This window comes from Vigna angularis, chromosome 1 (assembly GCF_016808095.1).
Source record: "Vigna angularis cultivar LongXiaoDou No.4 chromosome 1, ASM1680809v1, whole genome shotgun sequence".
NCBI classification, from domain to species: Eukaryota; Viridiplantae; Streptophyta; class Magnoliopsida; order Fabales; family Fabaceae; genus Vigna; species Vigna angularis.
Genome location: NC_068970.1, coordinates 41688689 through 41712722, shown reverse-complemented (window position 1 = coordinate 41712722; position 24034 = coordinate 41688689). Strand labels below are relative to the sequence as shown.

Here is a 24034-nt window from a genome sequence, read left to right as displayed (position 1 = left end):
CTTTCATTGATACTAAAATTGTAGTTTGAAATATTTTCCAAATGGATTAGAGTTTATCTTCCTGATAGGATCTTTTTCATTATTAAAAGATGTTTTCAACTTGTTAAATTATTCCTAAATGGTTTACAATGACTATAGGAAACATTTTAATAGATCAGAAACACTTAGAACTATGAGTAGTTTTAAGCTTTCTATTTTACCCTATTAAAATTAGATTTTAATAGATTAAAATCACTTAAGTTTTGTGAAGGATTTAGATTGTTTTATTTTGATATCTTAAAAGAAAAATAAGTTTTAAAATTGGCTTTATCTCAGTCTCTTATCGGTTAAACAATTTAGCTTTTACCAATTTTGTTCAAAATATATAAAACACTAGTCATAAAATAGATACTAGACAATAAACAAGGTCTTGTAGTCATCTTGTCATTTGATAACCTTTCATAATGAAAAGTTATCATCTTGGAATCCTTCATATTCACAACTAAACATATTAGACGATAATAACATTTTACATTCATCACTTAATAGTGTTTTGTTATCGTCAATAAAATTGTATTGCCTGGTCTAACAAAATACAAATTCTTTTAAGATCATTTGAGTTATTTTCAATTGTCAAGAGTTTGTATTGAATTAACCTTGTGTTGTGCTTCTAATATGAATCATGGTACATTTTCCTAGTTGCTGAAAGTGTTTTAATGTTTATTCTGTTAAGTAATTACGAGTTTATTAGGATTGTATCCTCTTGGATTGTTCCAAGGGCAGAACATATCTTCTTGGATATATTCAAGAATTGATCTTGTGTTGTTTTTTTCTTGTTTGTTTTTTTCTCATACATTGGTTTGGTTTGACACCCCACATGTTTTTTAAATTTCTTTTTGCTATTAATAAATTTTATTATGTGATGTCAACAAAGCTAAGATGTCAAAGTACATTATTATGCTTAGCATGAAAAGATAGTTGAATTGTGTTTCAGATTTTTTTGAAATTTCACAATGTATCTTCTAATATCAAGTAGTTAAATGTTGATTTTAGGTTGACAAATGATCTATTAAAAATCTTATTAAAAATCTTTTTAAAGATTTGTTTGTGAATATCTCTTGCTTTTGTTAATGTAGTACAATAATATATAATGAACAAGGATAAGTGAAAAGATTTACTATCTAATTTTTATACTAGTTCGTTTGATAGTGCATATGTCCAATTCTCAATCAACTTATTTAGTTTTAGACTACAGACTACTACTGCAAGTTTCAAACTAAGTATTGTTTGAAATGTTGTCACTCTTGGCTAATAAACAAGTATTATTTAAATACTCAATCACTCCATGATTAAACCCAAAGTATTTATTTTTTTAGTATTGTCAAAAATTTGAGTTTTGTTTGAATCTTAACTATCCTGGATAATCCTCTCTGAGTATTGTTTGGACTACAACCACTATTGGCTAATACAAAGTTTTTTTAGACAACAATCACTCCTAGGTAAGATAATGAATATTCTTTAGAAAACAATCACTCTTAGCCAAACAAATAGGGTTTGTATAAAATTGTGATCACAAATATCAAAAGTGTTTGCTTACAAAATGAGTGTTAGTATCTCACAAAATATACAAACATATGCACTCTCTTTTAATTTGCTATGTGAACACAAAAATGTTCTTCTACAAAGATTTTAAGATTATAAAAAGATATTAACAGTATTTTGGTACTTTGTAATTGATCACATCTCTTCTTTTCTTTAACTTTGTTGCAAAATCCTTTATGAATATTGAGAGCTTTTGAAGTCTGTTAGCTTCCTTTTCTTCATCTCATGAGTGTGGTCTTAAAGGTGTATTTAATGCACTCCATTAATTAAATGTCAAACTACTATTCATACAACTTGAAAATAACTATCAATACTTATCATTGTTAGGCTAGATAACTTCTAAAATCAAAGTAAACACAAAGAATCTACAAGATAGATAACTATACCAAAGTTGACCAAAATTTGTATCATGATAATTGTTGAAACAAAACAACTTCAATTGGTATTCCAAGAGATATTGATTTAGACTAGTGTTTTATACGAATAATTTTGATAGATAGAAGCTCAAGACATTCTTTACAATACAATAATAAGTTTCAAGAATGTTTTTTTTAAGTATAATGTAAACATAAGTTTGTGTCCTATTTAATGAACATTTTACTTATTAAAAAAATAAAAGTTACAAGATATTATAGTGTCAGTTGAACGAAACACTTATAAAGTTGAACAAAACATATATCTTACGTAATTTGTTTCTTGTCATATTTCAAAGTCATTGAAATAAAACTTCTTCATATTTTCTTATTGTGACAAAATATGTGTGATTTTCCTATATTGCTGTGAAGAGAGAATGTGCTTCCTATCGAACAATCTTGAAGAAGGTAAAAGTTTCTGTTAATATTTTACTTTAATTTATTCTTGGTATGTTTTTGTGATGATAGTTAAGACCGAAAATAATATAATGCAAAGTGAATCCTCTCTCTAGAGAAAGGAAAGTAGGATGGAAAAATAGAAGAGAAGAGAATGATTAAGACCACTCGTTTAGGTGGTGGTAGTCTTACATCACCTCACCTAAAAATCAAAAAAGATCAAAGAGTATTGATTATGATCTCTAAATGGAATGATAATAAAGGGTTGAAGATGATCTCAAATCAACTTAAGGCATGCATTGTCCCCTTTTGAGGCATCAACCATTCTTTCCCTCCTCCACCTTTTCTTCTTCACTTTTTCTTCTTTAGAAACTCCAATTGGGGCATGAAGACAACCGAAAGGCTAACACAGAATTGCATGCCCCACCCAAAAAGAAAATCGAAAGCATGGAAAAGAAAACACAACCCTCATTATGTTGTCTGTGGGGACTTCAATTCCCGCATAATCATCTTCCAGGTAAGGAAACCAATTCAATCCCACCTTGCATTTTCAATCAATTATCACACACCATTTTGGAAACCATGTTCATTCAATTCACCTTTTTCTCTTCCTTTTCTACAAAACATTTCCATCCTTCGGTACAATAAACTTATTTTAGATCAATTTAAATTAATACTTAGTATCAATTACTATTACTCTTGCATCTGTATATCATTGTGAAAAGTACTACAGTGTAAAATTAATTTTAAAAAAAGAAATACGTAGTAGCAGCCAAGTAAGTGTAAAAGTCAATCAATATCCTTTTCAATAATCTCTTTACTTTTTATTTTTTTCAAACTATATTTTCAAATCCTTTTATGCGTGCATTGCTATGTCAACCTTCTCTATATATATTAGTGTAGCTCCATGCTTCAAACAATAGTAATAATTGAAAGTAAATCACGCCTTCTGCATTGTGTTTTCCGGCATCGGTGAACGTCGCCGTAAATGGACGAGTCGCAGAGAGTCGGCGTTGGCTTAATGCGGGGTTTCCATCGCCGTCGACCGCTGGAGGACCGATCATCAACCCGGCGGCGACAGGCCCTCTTCTCCGGCGCCGGAAATTTGGAAGCCTTGGACGCTGACGACTTCGCTGATGTGTTTGGGGGGCCACCGCGGACTCTGCTGGCGCACAAAATCTCAAGCTGCGGGTCGTTTTACGAAGAAATATTCAGGGCGCCAGAGTTTACGTGTCCAGTGGCGAAGGGTGGCCGGAGCTTGCCAGTGTTCAGGATTCCGGCGAGGAATGAGGGATTTTACAGCGACATATTCGGGTCGGACGATGGGCGGAAATCGAGAGAGCGGTCGAGGTCGCTGTCGAAGGAGAATTCGTCGTCGGCACTGAGTTCGGAGGAGCTGAGCCCTCGACGGCCGGCGATTGGAGATGACGTGGCACTCTGTGGTTTTTCTTCAAAGCACAGGTACTGGTAACGGATAAGATTCCTACTTGAGAACAAAACTAAAAACTCTTTCCATTTTTTTTATAGTTTGAAATTTAAGCCCTTGGTGCCAAGGTATGTTTGTATGTGCTATCTCTTGTTCTTGGATTGTTGAATTGGATTTCTCGGTGGAATGAGAAGAATGCTTACTGGTTAAAATTTGGTTAAAAGATATAAAATTTAATCAAATAAAACGTCATGGTTTAGAAAGAGCGCAAGGAAACATTTCTCTTGTTTTTCTTTTCTTATTTCCACAGACGTAATCAATCAATGATAAACCATTTAAGATATAACTTATTAATCAATTTATGATAGGATAAAAAAATTCATTTTCCTTAAGTTCCTATTTTTATTGAATTTTAGAACTTCTATTTTAAATTTAAATTATCTGAAACAATTACTAAATATACGTAGCAATGTGTCTTTACATGCTTTTAATTTGACCTGTAAAGTTTGGGGGCTAGCTTTTTCGAAATTACTGATGCAAGAATAGTTTCTTTTTTTGAAATAAAATAACCAAATATCCAACCAACATTAGAGATTATTTAGAAGTAGGATTCAGCTAAGCAGAGCACCATAAAGTTGCAGTCTAAACGAAACCATTTCATTGTCAATAACTTTAATCTATCACTATTTAGGCTTTCTAGTTTCTACAATTAAATACGTTGATTTTATAGAATTAGATTAAAGAATAAGAACAACTTCATGAAAATATGGTAATGCAGTAATGGAATTCTGAGTGTTCCTATTGATTGCTACAGGCCAATCAATGTTCAATGGAGATGGAACACATCCACCGTAATGCCGGAGGCTGAGGAATACTCAAGTAAACATGGGGTGCCACTTTTTGCATGCAATGATCAGTTATTTGAATTTCAGCTTCAGGATAATAACGAATTCAAGCAGAACTTCAGAAGCTCCCCTTTAGGATCCTCAAGAAGAGTCTCGTCCCCAGAAACAGTTAGTTTTGAATCCAATTCGTACCAAAACATCAAAGTTCTCGATGACTGGGAGCTCAATTCCCCAATTTCTGTTGTCTCCTCTTCGCTTTATCAAGAACCTCAGACAAAACTTTCAGTCCATGAGCACGTGTTCTCAGAACAAATTATAGAAGGTGATGATTACGAAGATGAGGATGATGAAGTTATGAGCTCCTATGTCATTGAACTCAACTCCAACCTGGGAAGGGAAGAGTGTGGAGCATCCGCCATTGATGATGCAATTGCATGGGCCAAAGAGAAGTTTCAATCACGAAACTCTGATGAAGAATCAAGCGCGAGAAATGAGCAAATTGTTGGAAGACAAGGTGATTATCTTTGAAAAAGACAAGTTTCCTACGAAGTTAACAACATATTTTAGTCCTGAAACAGACAATAGTAGACACTTACATTTGTATCCTTATGTGCAGGAAGATCTGATGCAAGTGAATACCACCATGATGATGGGACTCGAATAATTTACCCAATGGAGGTAATGTATTGGATATGCTTAAATAAGTAATCAGAAGATCATGTCATATAACTGATACAAAGATTAACCAGATATTTTTTTAAAACAAATTTCTTTTAGAAAAAGCCAATAATCTAATAACAACCTATCCTTTTTGAAGTAATTTCAATTTCAATCATTCCATGCTTGGCCAATCGTTAAAGATTGATTGATGACACAACCACCAATTCACAGTATCACTTTACTAGTTGCTAAAAGATACTGTTTAAAAAAATAAATGGCAGAATATACTTTTGTATATATAAGTGATTTTTGAACTAAGAATGAAATCAAAACCATACAGATTCAGAATCAGATTAGAATGATAAAGAAAGTGTATGTTATTAAAAATGAGTAAAAGTTAACTTCTAGCTAAAAGCACTTGTATTTTTTGAAGCAATTAAAACTTGCATACCTTGTAAAGGCACTAGTTCATATTAGGATTTTCCTTTATTTCTATTTGTATGTCGTTAAAATTAAGATTATTGATAGCTGTGTCTTTTCTACAGAAGCGACTGACTGAGACAGAAAAATTGGACGGAGATATAAGATTGTGGTCATCTGGCAAGCAAAGAGATATTAGGCTACTACTTTCGACACTGCATCATGTAAGATTTTCTTTGTTGATTTCCTACAGCTGACGGTTTATCAAATCTGCAGTTTTATACCACTTTGACAAACACAACAGGAGAATTGACCTGATTTTTTTTTAATTACTAGATTCTATGTCTTGAGAGTGGTTGGCGTGCTATTCCTCTTATGAGTCTACTAGAAAGCTCACAAGTGAAAAAGGCTTATCAGAAAGCAAGGTTATGCCTGCATCCAGACAAACTGCAGCAAAGAGGAGCAACATCCCTACAGAAGTATGTAGCAGAGAAGGCTTTCTCAATTCTTCAGGTTTGTAAAATTTCTAGACCATATATATAAACAAATTCTGCTTCTATCATTGTTTGTTTAGGCGATAAAGTATTCACCGAGGTCTGAGGATCATTGTTGATTTCATCTTCACATTGAAACAGGATGCATGGGCTGCATTTATTTCCGAAGATGTTTCGTTTTAGCCAGCTGATGACTCTAATTCTTGGTAGCTCAGTTTTGTCTGGAATAAGTGTTAGTTGACATGCAGCACATAAATCTAAAACCATGAAACTTGAAAACATAAGCTCTTTTGTACAAATTGTTGCTGATGGATCTACTGTTTTATTTATGTTTTGTATCATAACTTCATAAGCTGTTTGTTGCTTTAGTAGGTATATTTCTGATGTAATTACCAGAAAGTAATTGGTCTTATATTTGATTTGTAAATTAAATGATTACTTTATTGGAGATTAGCTGTCATCACACTACCAGACAACAAGATATTAAATACCATAAATTGTTAGAAAAAACAAGTACAATGTCTCATTAAATTCAATTACAAAACTTGTTCTTATAAGAAGGGAGAGAGCCTCATTGGACAAGTTGGGAAAAGAGTAAAGTCTCCTTTCTGCACTAGTGGACTCCTTGAGTTTAAGATTTGATTGCTTTGTCGGAGTACTAAATGGAAGTTTACTTCCAAAACTATCTATGACGCTTAAATTAGTAACAACTTTGCAAAGATAATAATGAATAAAAATGATCAAGTGTGGACTCCCAGTGATGTATATTTAAAGGTTGTTGGACTTCTGTGAATGATGCTAAATGATAAAAAAATATTTGGTTGAGAACTAAGATTTTACAATCAAATTTTGGTTTATATTCAATACTTGAATTCAACTCTAACATCCATTATAATATGAATATACTCCAAATTTAAGTATCTTAACATTGGTGGGTAGATATACAAGCTTCCAAAATAGAAAGTTGAGTAACTAATTTAAGAATGTTTTTCCCTGCACCATCACACCCTTATCTTATCTTGTAACTCCCCAATTTTTCATAATTCCAAAAGTAACTTAGATAAATATTATTTACTTTTATTTTACCTTTTCATTTTTTTTTTCAAATCCTAATATCTTTCTCTTTTCACTCCACTGGTGCACCCCACCTCACCCCACCTTTCATTTTCTAAATTCTTTCTTTCCATCTTCTTCTCCTCTCCACTCTTTTTCAATACCACTCCAACCCCTTCTTCACCCTTTCAAAATATAAAAAACGCATCACCATCTCGACAGCACCATTTTCATACTTTATCTTTGCATCCCTTCAACACAACTCATCATTCATCTCCATTCCCATCATTTTTCACACAAATAAAATCACAGAGCAGATTCAACCCCATGCTCCATTCATCATCATCAACCAATACATTTTCCTTCATCTTTACCCTTCATGTTCATCTTCTTTCTCACCTCTTCATCATCTTCAACAAATTCCGGACTCAACCTTTTTCCTCCAATAAAATCACTGTCTGAACAATCATTCAGGGTCATATCATTTTCATCCCCTCCATCCAGCTAGCATTCTCGTCCAACACACACAAACCCAATCAAAACAAAGAAATATTTCGAACAGAGAGCGCGCTAGGGAGGCAGCGTGGCTGCCAACTCCCGATCTATATTTCGAATGAAGAAAGAAGTGTCGACAGTGGTGGTCCCGGAAGCGAACAGTGTGACCCAAAGATGAATAGGGAGTTCACGTCTTTGCCGGGGTTCGGTCTTGTTGGGGAGGTTCGATATACACATATCTCCACACTGGTAAGATATTGTCCGTTTTGGGCCAAACCCTCACAGATTTGCTTTTGGTACCACTCCAAAAGGCCTCTTACCAATGGAGGTATCTATGTGTATATAAACCCATGTCCAACTCTTCTTTTATTCAATGTGGGACTTTGTTTGTACCCCAACATCTTCCCTCAAACAAAGGACTATGGTTCTCCTTCCTCCCCTATTGCGGAAGTGTTTTTAATCATCGAGTACACCATGGGCACACCATGGTCAACACTGAGCATCTCTTGAATCCATCGATGTCCACTAGATTTGATCTAGTAACAAGCAAATCGTCTACATATAAGCAAATGATGATCAGATCCTCCATAAATTCTCCTTTCACATGTACACCATGCTCCACTACACATTTGCAGAATTTCTGATTGATTAAGTAAGAATCAATCAACTAGGCTCTGATACCACTGTTAGGGAGGTTCGATATACACATAGATACCTCCATTGGTAAGAGACCTTTTGGAGTGGTACCAAAAGCAATTCTGTGAGGGTTTGGCCCAAAGTGGATAATATCTTACCAGTGTGGAGATATATGTGTATATCGAACCTCCCCAACAGTGGTATTAGAGCCCATGGTTCAGGTTTGGTGATCGGGCTCAGACGAGTACATCCTTCCATGATCAGGTGAGCTAGGCAGGTGGCCAGTGGCAGATCGCCAGATGAATCATGAGAGGTGGAGAGCAAGAGATGCTCACTGTTTTAATTTCGTTTTACTATTTTGAACTTTATTTCAATGCTTTTTAATTTATCCGCAACCAAAACCATAAAACCCCCCACTACGTGTTGACCCAAGACTGAACCACATTTGGTCCCTGAGAGACGACCTAGGAGTCACTTCCTAGCACTATACTGCATTCTTAATTGCACATTAAATTTGACGGGCCGCGACAGCTCACATCAGTTGTCATCATAAAAAACAAACACATCAGGGATTGAGTTCAGCACTTATATTGCTCCCCCTATCAACACTAATCTTTCCATTCTTAAGTGTTTGAATTATCAAAGATCACATTTACCATTTATGTTTCATCTTTACTTTAATTGCATGAAAAGCCAAAAATATGGAATCATTCTTTAGTCTAAGTTAGTAAGAAATTATACGATTGTTTGGTGACACGAATCTCTTGGAATAGATATTCGGTCTTACCGGTTTATTACTTGATACGATTTGGTACACTTGCCAAAGTCTCAACACACCCTAGTGAAGGCGCAGAGCAAGAAACGATAACCCTCTTAGGGCAAATATAGCCAAAGGAGATGACATTATTGTTGTGGTCATTTCTCAAGTAAATTTGATGATCAATGTGAGCAAGTGGGTGGTAGACTCTGGTGCTACTAGGCATATTTGTGCAAACATAAGTGCCTTTACCTCTTACACTAGTGTAGGGGATGAAGAAAAACATGTCTACCCTTTGTTCTAGGAATTGGGAAAGTTCTTCTCAAGCTCACATATGGAAAGACTTTAGCCTTGAGTGATGTGCTACATGTGTCATCAGTCAAAGTTAATTTAATCTCTATAGCACTATTGGGAAAAGTATGGGTTAAAGTGTCATTTGAGTCTGACAAGTTTGTAGTGACAAAAAATATTGTCTTTTTGTGGATAAGGGATATTGTGATTAAGGTCCCTTTATACTCAACATTTTTTGTAATACTAATGAATCCTCTTCTGCTTATATTGTTGATTCATATGATATATATCATGTTAAATTAGGACATGTGAATTCTTCCTATGTTAAGAAATTATAGTGACTAGGATTAATTAATATACATGATAAACAAATTAGTAGATGTTATATATGTCTAGAAATCAAAATAACCAATTGTTAGGGTTAATTTATGCTGATCTAGCTAATTTAAAACAAACAATGTCTAGAGGCAGTAAAAATTATTTCGTAACTTTTATAGATGATTATTCTAGATACAATAAAGTGTATTTAATCAAACATAAAGATAAAACATTTGATGTGTTTCTAACCTATAAAGCAGAAGAAAAAAATCAACTAAATATGAAAATTAAGACGATTAGATTAGATAAAGATTGTGAATATATATTGTTTAATGACTTTTGTGTTTAAGAAGGTATCATCCATAAAGTAACTCCACCATATTCGCCCAAGTCTAATGGAGTAGTTGAGAGAAAGAATAGAACTCTTAAGGAAATGATGAATGTCATACTTATTAGTTCTAGTGTACCTGATAATCTTTAGGAAGAAGCCTTACTTACTGCGTGCTTTTTACAAAATAGAATACCTCATAAGAAAACTGGTAAAACTCCTTATGAGTGTTGGAGAGGTTATCAACCTAACCTTAAATATCTAAGAGTGTGAGGGTGCCTAACTAAGGTAATGTTACCTGATCCTAAGAAAAGTAAAATATGATCTAAAACCTTTAATTGCATGTTCTTAAGCTATGTTGAACATAGTGTGTCCTATAGGTTTCTAGTTCTTAAAAGTGATATAATTGAGAGAAATTCTATAATGGTGACAAAAAAATGTTGATTTTTTTGAACATGTGTTTTCCTTAATGAGACGTCTCAGCTTGTTGGTGATAATAATAGTAGTGATGCTTTGTGTGAGGATTTAACGAGAAGTAAAAGACAGAGGAAGAAAACTTCCTTTGCTAATGATTTTTATACTTATCTTGTTGGTAATGATCCTAGTAGCTCTATAAAAGCTATTAGTACTTATGATGCAAAATAGTGGAAAAAAGCCATTAGGACTGAAATTTAATCAATTCAAAAAAATAATACTTGGACCTTACTAGATTTGCCTAAAGCAGAAAAACTCATTGGTTGTAAGTGGATCTTTAAGAAAAAGTATCACCTTGATAGATCTATAAGAAGTATAAGGAAAGATTAGTAGCAAAAGGTTTTACTCAAAAACCCAACATAAACTATTTTGACACTTTTGCCCTTGTGACTAGGATTTCCTCTGTTGGAGTGTTGTTAGCCTTAGCAACTATCCATAAGCTAGCGATACACCAAATTGATGTTAAAACTGCTTTTTTGAATGGTGATTTGGAGGAGGAAATTAATATGACTCAAATTAAAGGGTGTGTTGTACTTAGTCAAGAGAATAAACTATGTAAACTTTAAAAATATTTGTATCGGTTGAAACAAGCACCAAAACAAAGGCATGAAAAACTTGATAATGTATTGCTATGTGATGATTTTTCACCTAATAGTGAGACTAAGTGGGTGAAAAACTTCTTAGCAAACATTCCACTAGGAATGAAACCATCATATTCGGTGTTAATACTCTGTGATATCCAATCGGGAATAGCTATAACTAAAAACAAGAATTACAATGGAAAGAAAAGACATATACAATTGAGACACAATTTGGTGAAGTAGCTGCTAAAGAGTGGAACTATTTCCATTGACTAAGTGAAGTCAGAACAGAATCTAGCGTATACTCTGAAAACACCCTTGGGAAGAAATATTATCCTAGAAACATCGAGGGGAATGGGACTGAAGCCACTAGCAAACAAACAAGTGATGGTAACCCAACCTATGTGATTGGAGATCCCATGAATAAGGTTCATACGGATAAAAACAAGTCACTTGTTAGTTCTGGTAGCACTAATTGGATTTTAAATCAATTATGTTCATTCTTATGGTGTGTGAAAGTGTTAGAGACTACATTATTGAGAGACTAACTTTGTAATTAAAATTCTATATGGTGAAAGAATTTTATTTTAAACAAGGTTTTAATGATTCTCATATCCCTTATGGGCGGTGTATGATTTGCAACATATACTTGATGAAATCACCAATATGAGTGTCAAGTGGGGCCGCTTGCATGAGATTTTGGCATGATCTCTAGAGCAGTCAAGAATATCAAGTACGCTTAATAAGCGCAATATAACGATAATAGCAAGGATTATGGGGGTGTATTGTGATTGATAAATCTTTACCACACTCAAGTGTCTTTGGTTCATATAGCTTGTTATATCAACTACATTGTTTGTTAAGTTTCTCAATCTAAGATTGGTTCATATAGTTTATTATACCAACTCTGATGCATTACATCTTATAAAACCCAAGAAAATTCTTCTTTTCTTTCTTTCAATCTTTGTTTCTCATCTTTTGCAATATGTGGGAGATTGTTATACGTGTTGGATAAAGTATTGCAAAATACTATTTCTTTTTGTGAATGAACGTTATTTTTTTTTAACGTTGCAATCTTTCCCCGCAAGCCTAGGGAATTATGGCTTGAATGATTTTTTTCAAACCATGATGCTAGGTGTAGCCCCCAAGTTATGGCACCATTAGGTCATTACCCTTTCAATTTTAGCTCTATAAATAGAGCACTTCAATAAACTTTTCTACACACCAAAAAAAAAATTCTCTCATCCTCTCATTCTTTTTTTTTCTCCCTTTTCTCTTTTCTTCTTAAAAATCCTGGGTTTATTCTTTTACCATCTTTAGAGTTCCTTGCTAGTTCTAAGATCCTCAAAAATTTCTAGGAAGTTCATGTTGTATTCCAGGGGCTTGCGCAATACAATACGAATAAGTCCTTAAGAACAGTGATCTACATGCCTCGAAAAATTTTGTTTGTGATATTGTCAGCTTCTACAACAATTTTGCCTATAATTTTGCACTTATACTATTTCGAAACTTGCTCAAAGTTACCCTTGACAAGTTTTTTGCTCGCTTTCTCTACTCTCCTTTATGTATTCTCCAATTTGGTTGTCATTCTCCCCCATTCACACTAGAGAAGAATCTTTCTATGATACTCATACAAATTGTTTCCCTCAAAGGGAGATTTTATGAAGCTTTTGACCCTTCCTCCTCATAGTGATGCAGTGGCTAAGGAGGCTTCTCCAATAGTGGTCATTGAACCTATATTGCCATCGCAACTAGACCCTAGAAACAACAAAAATGTAAAGTGTTGACTAAGTAACCTTAAGGGAAATCAAAATACAAGTTATCCCTTATCACAAGTTTTTAGTACAACTAGGTATTTGAAGTTGTTGCATATTCCTCTTAGTATATTTTGAAGAAGTTAGTTGAAAATTTCTTAAAATCCTTCATTATTTATCAAAAAAAAATGTTGAATTTATCCTTCTTGAGGAATGCTCAACTTTAGATGAGGTACATAAAAACTAATATTTAAAGGTGAGAACTTCAACTGTGTAAACAAAAATTTCTTCAAGGCTCTATACATTTTATGTTGTTTCTTTGGTTTTAATTAGGGATGAAAAACAAACTTATTCATGTGATTATTGACCAAACTCATCCTAATTTTGACAAAGAGTTTCTACATTGACCAAATATGAATATGAATATAAGTAATATCTCGTTTTTAAATTAGGAATTGGGAAGGGGTTCACATGTATGTATTTATCTTATCCTCATCCCCATTTTAAACTACTAAGAGACCAATAGTTTATTAGTTTACTTAAAAAATTTCTACATTATTTTCTTTGGTCCTAGTGTTGTTTCATTTGAAAAAGATTTCTTTCTTTTCAATACAATTTTTCATTTAATATCAACATAGTTTACTCAAATCCTTAATGTATTTTCTCTTTTATCACAACCTTGAATACATATTTTTTGTTTTGTGAGGTTTTGTTCAAATGGTCACTAAAACACAAAGATTTACTGATGGACAAAATTTGTTCGTAATCTTAAAAATTATTCAGTAAATCAAACTAATGGCTTTGAAGTACATAGGAAAACACTAAAGGGAGGGGGAGGGGGTGAATAGTGCTTTCAAAATATTTTCGTAAACAGATAAGTATTCTTTTAAACAATGATGTATTATGTTTATACGTTAGATTAATAAGATAAACAGATAAGAATTGTTTTAGACGATGATATAAGAAAGTTAACAATAGTTTTAAAAGTATAAAACATTAAGACACCATTTTCACACTGATTCACTTAAACTTGAGTTACGTTCAGTTCTCTCTTAAGAACTTTAAGAGGTTCCATTAATCTTTTCAAGATTACACGAGTTTAACTCACTCCTGGTTGCAAGTATTATTACACCACTTCTGGTCCCGAGTATAACCCACTCTTGGTTAAGTATTATCTACCACTCTTGTCACCCCTAGACAACATGTCTAGTCGGAGTTCAAGATTACAAACTTGAGTAACTCTCTACAAGAGGATAAAAGTATTGAAGCATAGTCTAATAACTGATGAGATTGTTCCTTTGAGCTAAAAAACATCAGACGATGTTTGCTTGTAATGTAGTAGCATAGCCATATTTCTGATGTTTGTTCCTTTCTTCTTTTCTACTTTCTCCTTTTGCTTCCACTCTTTTCTTCATTCCAAAAGATTTAGACATGGAAAGTTTGGAGATGTAATAGAAAGCAAGATATGATAATAAGTTTTTCTTTATATTTTTCTTTTGCTCAAGCTTGCTTTCATTATTTTCTTTTGAATTGAAGATTATCAGACAATATAGGAGTTCAGATAGATTAGAGTTGAAATGTTATGATATTCTTTATGTGTACTCTCTTTCCTTCTTTCTCATCTCTTATTTCTTTTCATTTATTCCTAAACCTTTCATATCTTCATTATATTTCTTGATTTAAAGAGCATCAAAATATATATGCACTAAGGTGAAGTAAAGTAGATCATTCTTGAATATATTTCTTCATTTCATTTTTCACTCTTTCTTTTTCACCTCTTCTTTCTTCTTCATTTTCTAATAACTACTTTCTCTTGGATTGATCTTCTTTATATATTACTTCGTGAGATGACTATTGGATATTGAGTTGACCATCAAGATAGGTTTAATAGACTTTTCTAGTAACTTGGTGAGGCTTAGGTTTATACTATAGAGTAGCAAAGCTTTTTCTTATAACCTTAGGCAAAACTTGAGTTTGTACGATATGACAGGGAAGATGGCTTTAAGGAAACATTCCCAGAATGTTCTTATTTTCTCACAATGTCTTTTTCTTGGATGTCGTGATTCTCATCATATCTTTCTACTTTATTGATCTGCACGGATATTAAGAAACAAAGTATACAAGCATAGAAGTACTTTTTCGTACATGCATTAAATGTTTTGAACGTTGATAAGCATTGGCAATGTAGCATGTTCAAGACAATTTATCATTTGTCATTTCATTAATAAATGCATTGTTTGATAAGACAAATGTATATTCCTCAGATGTTATAAACACAAGATGTTTTCTTAGGCTGAATTGTTTAGCGGTTACTCATTAGACGATGTTTTCTTTAGAAGCTTTACTTTATATAACACTGTATTGAATGAAATATCTCTTTATCCTTGGTGTTATGTAAGAGTTAGACTTCTATTTCCATAAAAAAAAACTAGCTTTTTGCTCATATAGTCTATTGAGAGATTTCAATGAGAGACACCTTTTCTTAGACATTGTTTGTGATTTTCTAATATATGTAAGCAATTTGGTCTAAAAAGCATTACTTCAACTCTTGGCTTCAGACGTTATAAAAAACTTCTTGATTAGACACTAGTATTATGAGAGTGTTTATGTAACTTTGTGTTTATGTTAAAGCGAGGTTAGTGCTTCAATGCTAGATCATACACATGTTTTGTTTATAGTTTCAATCTCATTTAGAGTATGCATTTGCATCAAACGCTATTTTCTTCATCAAAATACTCTCATTTTTATTTTGTCTTAATGATTAAGATAAAAGATTTTTATGGTTAAGCACTTGTCTATTGGGCAAACCCAATTGTTTGGACGCTTCTTTTTACATCAACATTACGTTGAGTATTGTTTGATAAGTTTCAAAATATAGGTTGTTGGACATTCTGATTTTTTTCTCAACAGGCTTCTTAGTGGTAAGAAAATCCATCAATAAAATGCTTGTGAATAAATTTTATTTGTTGATAATTACCGACAACTCAAAATAATTATCTGTTAGTAATTATTTATTGGTAATTACCAAGAAATTTTAGGTTGTCGGTAAAATTTGTTGGTATATATCTCTATTTGGTCTTCTTTATCCTCCTTCTCCTCATTTTTTCCTTTCCTTTCTTCTTTTCCTCCCCTTCTTTCGCCATTGTCACCACCGCTACGTTTGTTTTTGCTCCCGTCGTTGCCTCCTCCTCATTTTCCTTCTCTTCCCACTCCTCATTATCCTTCTCCTTTTCCTTATCCTCTTTCAACTCAAAATAATTATCTGTTAGTAATTATTTATTGGTAATTACCAAGAAATTTTAGGTTGTCGGTAAAATTTGTTGGTATATATCTCTATTTGGTCTTCTTTATCCTCCTTCTCCTCATTTTTTCCTTTCCTTTCTTCTTTTCCTCCCCTTCTTTCGCCATTGTCACCACCGCTACGTTTTTTTTGCTCCCGTCGTTGCCTCCTCCTCATTTTCCTTCTCTTCCCACTCCTCATTATCCTTCTCCTTTTCCTTATCCTCTTTCTACTTCTCCTTCGTCCTTTTTGTCACCTTCACCTCTTTCAATACCGCCATCACTCCCATAACTACCATCATACTTGTTTTCATTATCACCTCCACAGTGGTCATTGTTGCCTCCTTTCCTTCTCCTCTTCCTCGTCCTCTTCCTCCTCAATTTCCTTCTTCTTCTCTTTTTCTTCTTACCTATCTCCAATTAATTTATAACAAATATTTCATTGGATTTAACGGAAAATTAATGCCCATTTTATTGACAAATTTACTAAAAAATTAAAAAAATGGCAATTAGTAATGAATTTACAATAAATTTCTAAAAATTGAATTATCGTTAAATTTACAAGCAGATGTTCAAAAATTCAACTATTGACCGATTTATTAAAAGATTATACACAAAGGAACCATTACCGATGAATTTTAAAAGGCTTAATTACCAATAAATTATTGTGGCTAAGATCGTTTGCTATTTTGGCTTAATATTGAAGGTGTCATCAAGTTTTAATCAATTTATTTTCACACCTTCATGAGTTTATCTTAGTTATAGTTGCAATAACACAACTCACAATATCCAAAGCATATTTATGAAACTAATTTATTTTTTAACATGTTTTTATAACTCGTGCACAATAACTCTAGTTATAACAAATCTTAATTAAAATAATATTTAAAGCACAAAAAGCAATTAAGAAGATTAAAGGTTAAATGAGAGCTCAAATTTGCACTCGTCGAACTCACCTTTGAATTGTTTTTATTTTTGATATTGTTATTGTTATTTTTATTGTGCCTCCTTTGCTTGGATTTTGGAAACTATGATAACTTTAATTTATTTTCAGAATCCTTTCTCGTAAATGTATTTTGTCATCGTAATGTTTCATTTGCCAAAATATAATAACTCTTCGTCACACATCTTTTTTATTAACATCCAACACAAATATAAGTTCAAAAGCTGTAATATGCATTTTTATACTTCAATTAGTATTATTTTTGTTTATATGGTGTGTTATAATCTTTATTAGTATATAAAAGAATAAGCGATAGGTATGAGTATACATGTTACCTGATAAGGATGAGGATGAGCAAAAATCCATACTCATTTAATATGGGAATCATGATATGGGTTAATTTTTACTTTGTGGATAGTCAAACATGCACTCACTCCATTGGCATCCCTAGTTTTGAATGCACAATATTGTTTGAGATGCATGGATTTAGACCTATTGATCACACATGCCTCACTATTTTCTCACCAATTCTAACATAAAAGGGTAATCACACTAATTGAATGCAATAGCACAAACACGTAAAGCTTTAAGAAATGGAGAACCTCACAAAAAAATGTAATGTAACAGTAAATACTATCAAATACAAGATAACTTCAATACCATGCATACATTCTTATATGTACAAGATTGAACAAACCTTGTTTATAGTTTTGATTAAGTGCATGATAAGCTGTCGTTGAAGCTATCAAATTAATACTACTTTTCAAGGCAACTTCAGTATTGCCAAGTAGTATTCAAGAAAGTAGACAAGGTTGAAGTAACCCTGAGTCGTCTCCCAACGAACACGGAATTGCTTTTGAATATCTGTGACTCTTACGAATGCTATGCAATGCTTATGAATAAAAGTAATGGTTGTAGAGTGTTTAAAGAATAAATAAGAACAGTTACGATGAATTAGGCTTATTCCACTGCTTTTCCAAGATAGATTCATCATTGGTTATTCACGAATAATTGTTCAATTGATTATTGTTTAAGTTTCAAATTAATTAAAGTACATTCTTAATTAATTTGAGGGCAATCATGCATTTAACTAAAGTAAATTCTCAATCAAATGCAAAACCTTTCTAGATTATTCACAATAAATTCAACCAAAGTACATTCTCAATCAAATTCTATTGTGTTTAATCATGTCTATTCTTAAATCTCCTAACCAAATTAAAAGCTAATCAATCAAAGTAAATTCTCAATTGATTATAGTTGAAATTATTACTAATCAATCAAAGTACATTCTCAATTGATAGTAAAAACCATTTAATCATATGAAAGTTCCTAAATTAAATCAAAGTAGATTCTCAATTTAAACCTAGAAACCCTAAAACTCATATAATCAATATGCATGTAGATTGAAACATATTATGATGCAAAAATCTTTGCTTTTAACAAGATAGAGAGATGAAAGACATAGAGAGAGAACAACTTAAATAAATAATCAAAATAAACAATTGCATTAACTTAACGTAACCTCAGAATCCATCAAGGAATTACAACAGAATAGCCCTAGATGCTTAGTTCTCCATGAATGGAGTTGAATACAAGATGAAAGAAAAGTGAGAGGAGTATGAGAGAATGAATTTCTTAAGTGAAGTCCCTGGGTCTCTTTATATAGGCTTGATTGGGCTTGGACTTTGAATAGTTTGTTAATAAGATATTTTCTGTTGATATATTATATCTTCCAAATAACTAAAAGATTTGAATAATTATAACATTATTTGGAATATATTTTCTGTTGATATTCTTTAATTAAATTAATTTAACAACTGAATTTTATCTTTTAACTTTTCTAACTTTCTAAAATTGTCCAAATGCCCTGAAACTTCTCTTATATGTACTTTAACCCCTTCTGAATTTCTGAAATTGCAAGAAAGCCCCTCAGTTGACCAGACTTTGACCAGAGAAGGCTTATTGACCAGCTTTGACCAGAGGGAGACGCACCAATGGGAGCTCGCCACGTGGCTGTCCGGTGACGGAGCGGCGCGGCGGACGTTGACGGCGGAACGGCAGTGGCGGCTAGGGTTTGGATTAGGGTTTCTCTTTGGAGAAGATGATGCACATGTGTTAGGGCTGAGGTGGCGAGATGTGGTTGGCTAGATCTGTGTGGGGAGGATTTGGACACGTGGCATGATCTGGTGGAGTCTAGCTTAGGAGGGGTGTGTATAGGAAACTTAGGGAGGTGTAGTAGAAATGGCTTAGTGTTTGGGCTTGGTCTTTGGCCTGTTTCAGAAATAGGAGTGTATGTAGGGATTTTAGGGGGTGCAAGGGTAAAGTCTGCCTGTTTGGCCCATCTGTACATTATTTTCCAAATAAAACCTGATTTTGGGCCTTGAATTGCTAATTGAACCAATAGACTTTATAATCTCAGCTGCACAAATAAACATTAGAACATCCCAGAATAATTTATGCGCTAAAACTCACTTTTTACGGCTCTTTAATTCCCAAACCCAACAATTCCAATCATCACAAATTCATTTCAAATCAACCATTTAAGCACAATTATGTCATCAAAAATTTGAATTTAAAAGCATAAATGTGGGCATAAACATGCACTCATCAGTGCACAAATAATAATCAGTTTATTTATTAATCATAAACATATCAATAATCTTAGAGTTTATCCTCTCTTTTTTTCTCGAAAGTTAAAATTGATTGTTTGTCTTGTTGACATTATGCATACAATAGGCATTAAAACTTGTCAGGACGAGCATTTGTGTTTCATATATGCATTCTTTATGTTATGCATACTTTATTATGTATAAAAAAATTAATGCACTTAATTTACCCTCTCTTATGTATATGAAATGCCTTAGAAAATGAAAATTAAACTAAGAATATCTACATCTAAAGATCGACATTTACAAGTAGGTATTAAAGTATTTACGTCAAAAGCCCTATCTAATAAATATGAAATAACGGTTAGTTCTACAAGGAGAGAGGTTGAATAGAACTTTAAAAATACTTTTAAAATAGTTTCACAATGGCAGTTAAAAATTATTTAAAAGATTTTCAAGATATTATACCTAAATCAAGATACAGAAACTGCCTCTAACGTCACGCGTATAACGTCTGATCACCGGATATCTAACGTTAAAAATGATCAATGGCATTTTCGTAAATAAAAACACCATTTAGACGTCGGCTATAGAGGGGTCCTGACGTTTATATACATATACACGTCGACCCCCCTTATTGGACACCAAAAATATTCGAAAAAATAAAGAAAAAATATTTTTTTATTACATTTAGAGACTAGGGGGATGGGGGCTCACGTCTAAATCCTATTTACATTTCGACCCCCTCATTGGACGTCAAATGGTCTGCACAGGAACCCAAAAGTCACTTTATTCGTTGAGTTAGACATCCGACCCCTAGACCCTAATGTCTAAACCCTATTTAGACGTCGGCCTGTTGTTAAATTGGCAAGTGTACCAAATCGCACAAGTAATATAAAATGGTAAGACCAAGTATCGTATCCTAGAGGACTCTCGGCACTAAACACTTGTTGTTGGTTTCAAATGCAAAGACGTAAAATTAAATATGAATGCAAATTAATCAATAGTAGAGTAACACAAAGATGAACGGAGGTTGTTTATAAAATGAGATGAGTATGTTGTTAGGGTTTGATTTCACCAAGTTTACTCTCATGTATATAAGAATTCTTCTTTTTACATTAATATTAACGTCACTCACTAAATTACTTAGAACCTGATCCCTCAGCCAATAAGCCTACCTTAATTCCTAGTTCGTGCAATTCCTAGCATTCCTAAAAAATTAAATCTGAAGATCAAGAGCTTAAGACGACCAAGTACTCATACCCTCATCCTTGATAAATATTACCCTTGGGAGAATTCAACAAGAACCTGAATTGTAAGGAACCTCCCAACACTGAAGCAATTCATAAATCATACTACTAAATGAGTTAAATAGAGCAAGTATTGAAACAGATGAATTCCCTAATAATTAATGAAAAAGCATATAAATTAAGAATCAATTGAAATACATGAGAGTTCACAAGGTTACATCATTCCCCAAATACAAATAGAGTTTAGTTCCCCATAGACATGGAGAAACTATATGAATAATGGAAAAGCATGAGATAGTGAAACCCTAAGAGTAGAAGAGGAAGCTCCCGCCTCCAGATCCGTCTTTAGAGAGTAGAAGAGTGTGTTGTTGTGTTGCTCCAGCCAGAGATGTAAAACCCAGAGCGCTTGGGTCCTTTAAATAAAGTTGGAAAAGAGTAGAAACACTGCCCGATCCAAAAGAGTCGAAACAGAGTAAAAACTTGGCCGGATCTACGACGCACGACGCTTGGGCGCCCCATTTAGGGCGCCCGGGCAGTGGACGATCCTCATGTAGGGCTTGAGCCTTCAAGTGGACACCCAGGCTACGGGGGTCGTGATGAACAATTCTTAGATCCTCGAAAACGGAGTCAAGAACTTGTTAACCCTCGGCAAGTGTCAATACCCAATTTCGTCCGGGTAAATAAGATTTCACAAAAATAAATAAAAAAAAACATAAAAACACCAAAATGAAAAAATACTATTTATTTTACTTTTTGCACCCCCAAATTTTCTTTTAACACTTAATCTAATGGCCCAAAATAATCCCAAACTTTTTACTTCCTCACCACCCCTTTTTCTCTTACCACACCCCACTCTCCACATCACCATCCACATCACCCTTCACATCACCTTCTACATCATCTACTTTTTTCATTCACTTTTTCCACCTCATTTCCATTTTATTTTTTTATATACCAACTTTTCTAATTATTCCACTTACATTTTTAATTATATCTTCTCCACCAACATATTTTATAATTTTCTTTATCCATTTTCTCCATTCACTTTTCCACCCCACTTTTATATTAATTTCTCTTACTAACTTTTATTTATTCCATCAACATTTCTAAATTATATTTTATTCACCACATTCTCCACCAACCTTATTTTATTATTTCTTTCATCTATTTTCTTCATCTACTCTCTCCACTCACATTTTATATTATTTTTCTTTACCAACTTTCTCCACATAATTTCCTCATTAACATTTTTTATTATTTCCTCCATCCACTTTCTTCACCACCTTCTCCACCAACTTTATTTTATTATTTCTTTAATCTATTTTCTTCATCTACTCTCTCCACTCACATTTTATATTATTTTCTTTACCAACTTTCTTCACATAATTTTCTCATTAATATTTTTTATTATTTCCTCCATCCACTTTCTTCACCTAATTTCTCCACCCACTTTTTATATTATTTCTTTCACTTATTTTCCACACCAACTTTTACTATTTACTTTTTTTATTATATTTCATTTCATCTAATTTTTCCACCCATTTATTATATTACTTTTCTTCATCAACTTTCTTCATCCATATCTCTATAAATACTCACATTCTCTTCACTCCATTTTCACACACACATACACACACACAATTACATAATATACATCTCTTCTCTCTCAAAATCTCTTCATTCCATCCCAAAACTCTACTTTATTTTTCTCTCACATTTTACTATTTCCTAATCTCTCTATACATAGTAAATCCCATACCACATTTCTATTATAAAGTCATCTTCTTCACCATCAATCTATCTCTTCTCACAACTTATTACAAGCAAAGTCTTGCTTCATCATTCAAATCTTCAACAAGGTACACATTTTCTTTTCATTCTATTTATATGCATTTTGATAATTTTTTTTAGTTTATAAATTTATCCTATTTTCTACCACAATTTTATCCTATGCTTTTTCACATTTTTATGACAAAGATATTTCAACTCAACTCTCTTCTTAATAAAAAGAAAATAAAAAACTTTAAAAAACATGTAATGATATAAATATCGGTATGAGTACTTGTGCGATCGTACGCATCAGCCTAGTACTCATTACCCAAAATATAAAATAAACAAAAAAAGTCGTATGAGTACTCGTGCGATCGTACGCATCAGCAAAGTGCTCAATACGCAAAAAAAATAAAAAAAAATAAGAAATAAGCCGTGTGAGTGCTCGTGCGATCGTACGCATCAGCCTAGTGCTCATTACGCAAAAATCTAAATATTACATCAAAATCCCAAAAAAAAATATTTTAAAGGTTAAGTACATGTGTGATCGCTTGCATCGTCCTTGTGCTAAAAACCTTTTCTTCTTTCTCAAATAAAATTATAAAAAATCAAAAATAATATTAAGCACATGTGTGATCGCTCGCATCGTCCTTGTGCTAAAAACCTTATCTCTGTCTTTTATAAAAATACCAAAAAATATAAAATCTTCAAAAATTAAAAACATCCACATTTCAAACAACAAGCAATTTCTCAGCTAGAACTACGTGATCCTTGATTCTCCATCACAAGTGGAGATACGTAGGAGCAAGGCTAGTCCTTGTCAGGTTCACTTTCCCAAAAATCCAAATTTATCTATAATCATTTCTCAAACAAATCTCTCAAACAATTTTCAAACAAAATTTTCAAGCATTTTCAAAAGAACTATGTAACCCTGATTTCTCATTCTGAGTGAGAATACGTAGGAGCAAGGTCAATCCTTGTCGGGCACAAAAAACTAAAAAATATGTTTTGTTTCTTTAGCTTTTATTTTAAGGGATAGTTAAACATTTCGAAAACCACATCATATTCGCGTATTTAATTAAAGGTATTGCCTTAGGGCAGGCGTTATAGGGTGCTAATACCTTCCCTACACGTAACCGACTCCCGAACTTAGAATCTCAGTTTCGCAGACCATGCTTTATCATTTTATGGTTTTTCCGTAGTTTTCCAGAATAAACTATGGTGGCGACTCCAAATCTCTTTTTTCAAAATCTTTTGTTTCGTT

The 24034-nt window shown here is 33.0% G+C and overlaps 1 protein-coding gene across 2 annotated transcripts; it reads left to right on the top strand.

Moving 5' to 3' along the window:
* The first annotated feature begins 2713 nt into the window (after positions 1-2713).
* On the top strand, positions 2714-6695 carry LOC108333244 (uncharacterized). 2 transcript variants are annotated; one of them, XM_017568631.2, is made up of 7 exons: positions 2714-2907; positions 3394-3851; positions 4631-5175; positions 5278-5339; positions 5867-5965; positions 6078-6254; positions 6377-6695. In XM_017568631.2, exons 1-7 carry the CDS (start codon positions 2776-2778, stop codon positions 6416-6418), a joined length of 1515 nt encoding a protein of 504 aa, XP_017424120.1. In that variant the 5' UTR covers positions 2714-2775; the 3' UTR covers positions 6419-6695. The 2 variants fall into 2 exon arrangements, with proteins under 2 accessions (XP_017424120.1, XP_017424121.1); XM_017568632.2 differs by lacking the exon at positions 2714-2907 and having other exon boundaries at positions 3097-3851.
* The last annotated feature ends 17339 nt before the right edge of the window (positions 6696-24034 follow it).

Bases quoted from the DNA above. Each gene is read 5' to 3' on its own strand.
- LOC108333244 (XM_017568631.2), top strand. From the start codon at position 2,776: ATGAAGACAACCGAAAGGCTAACACAGAATTGCATGCCCCACCCAAAA. The intron at 3,852-4,630 runs GTACTGGTAACG...TGATTGCTACAG, and splicing joins GGTTTTTCTTCAAAGCACAG to GCCAATCAATGTTCAATGGA. The intron at 6,255-6,376 runs GTTTGTAAAATT...ACATTGAAACAG, and splicing joins AGGCTTTCTCAATTCTTCAG to GATGCATGGGCTGCATTTAT.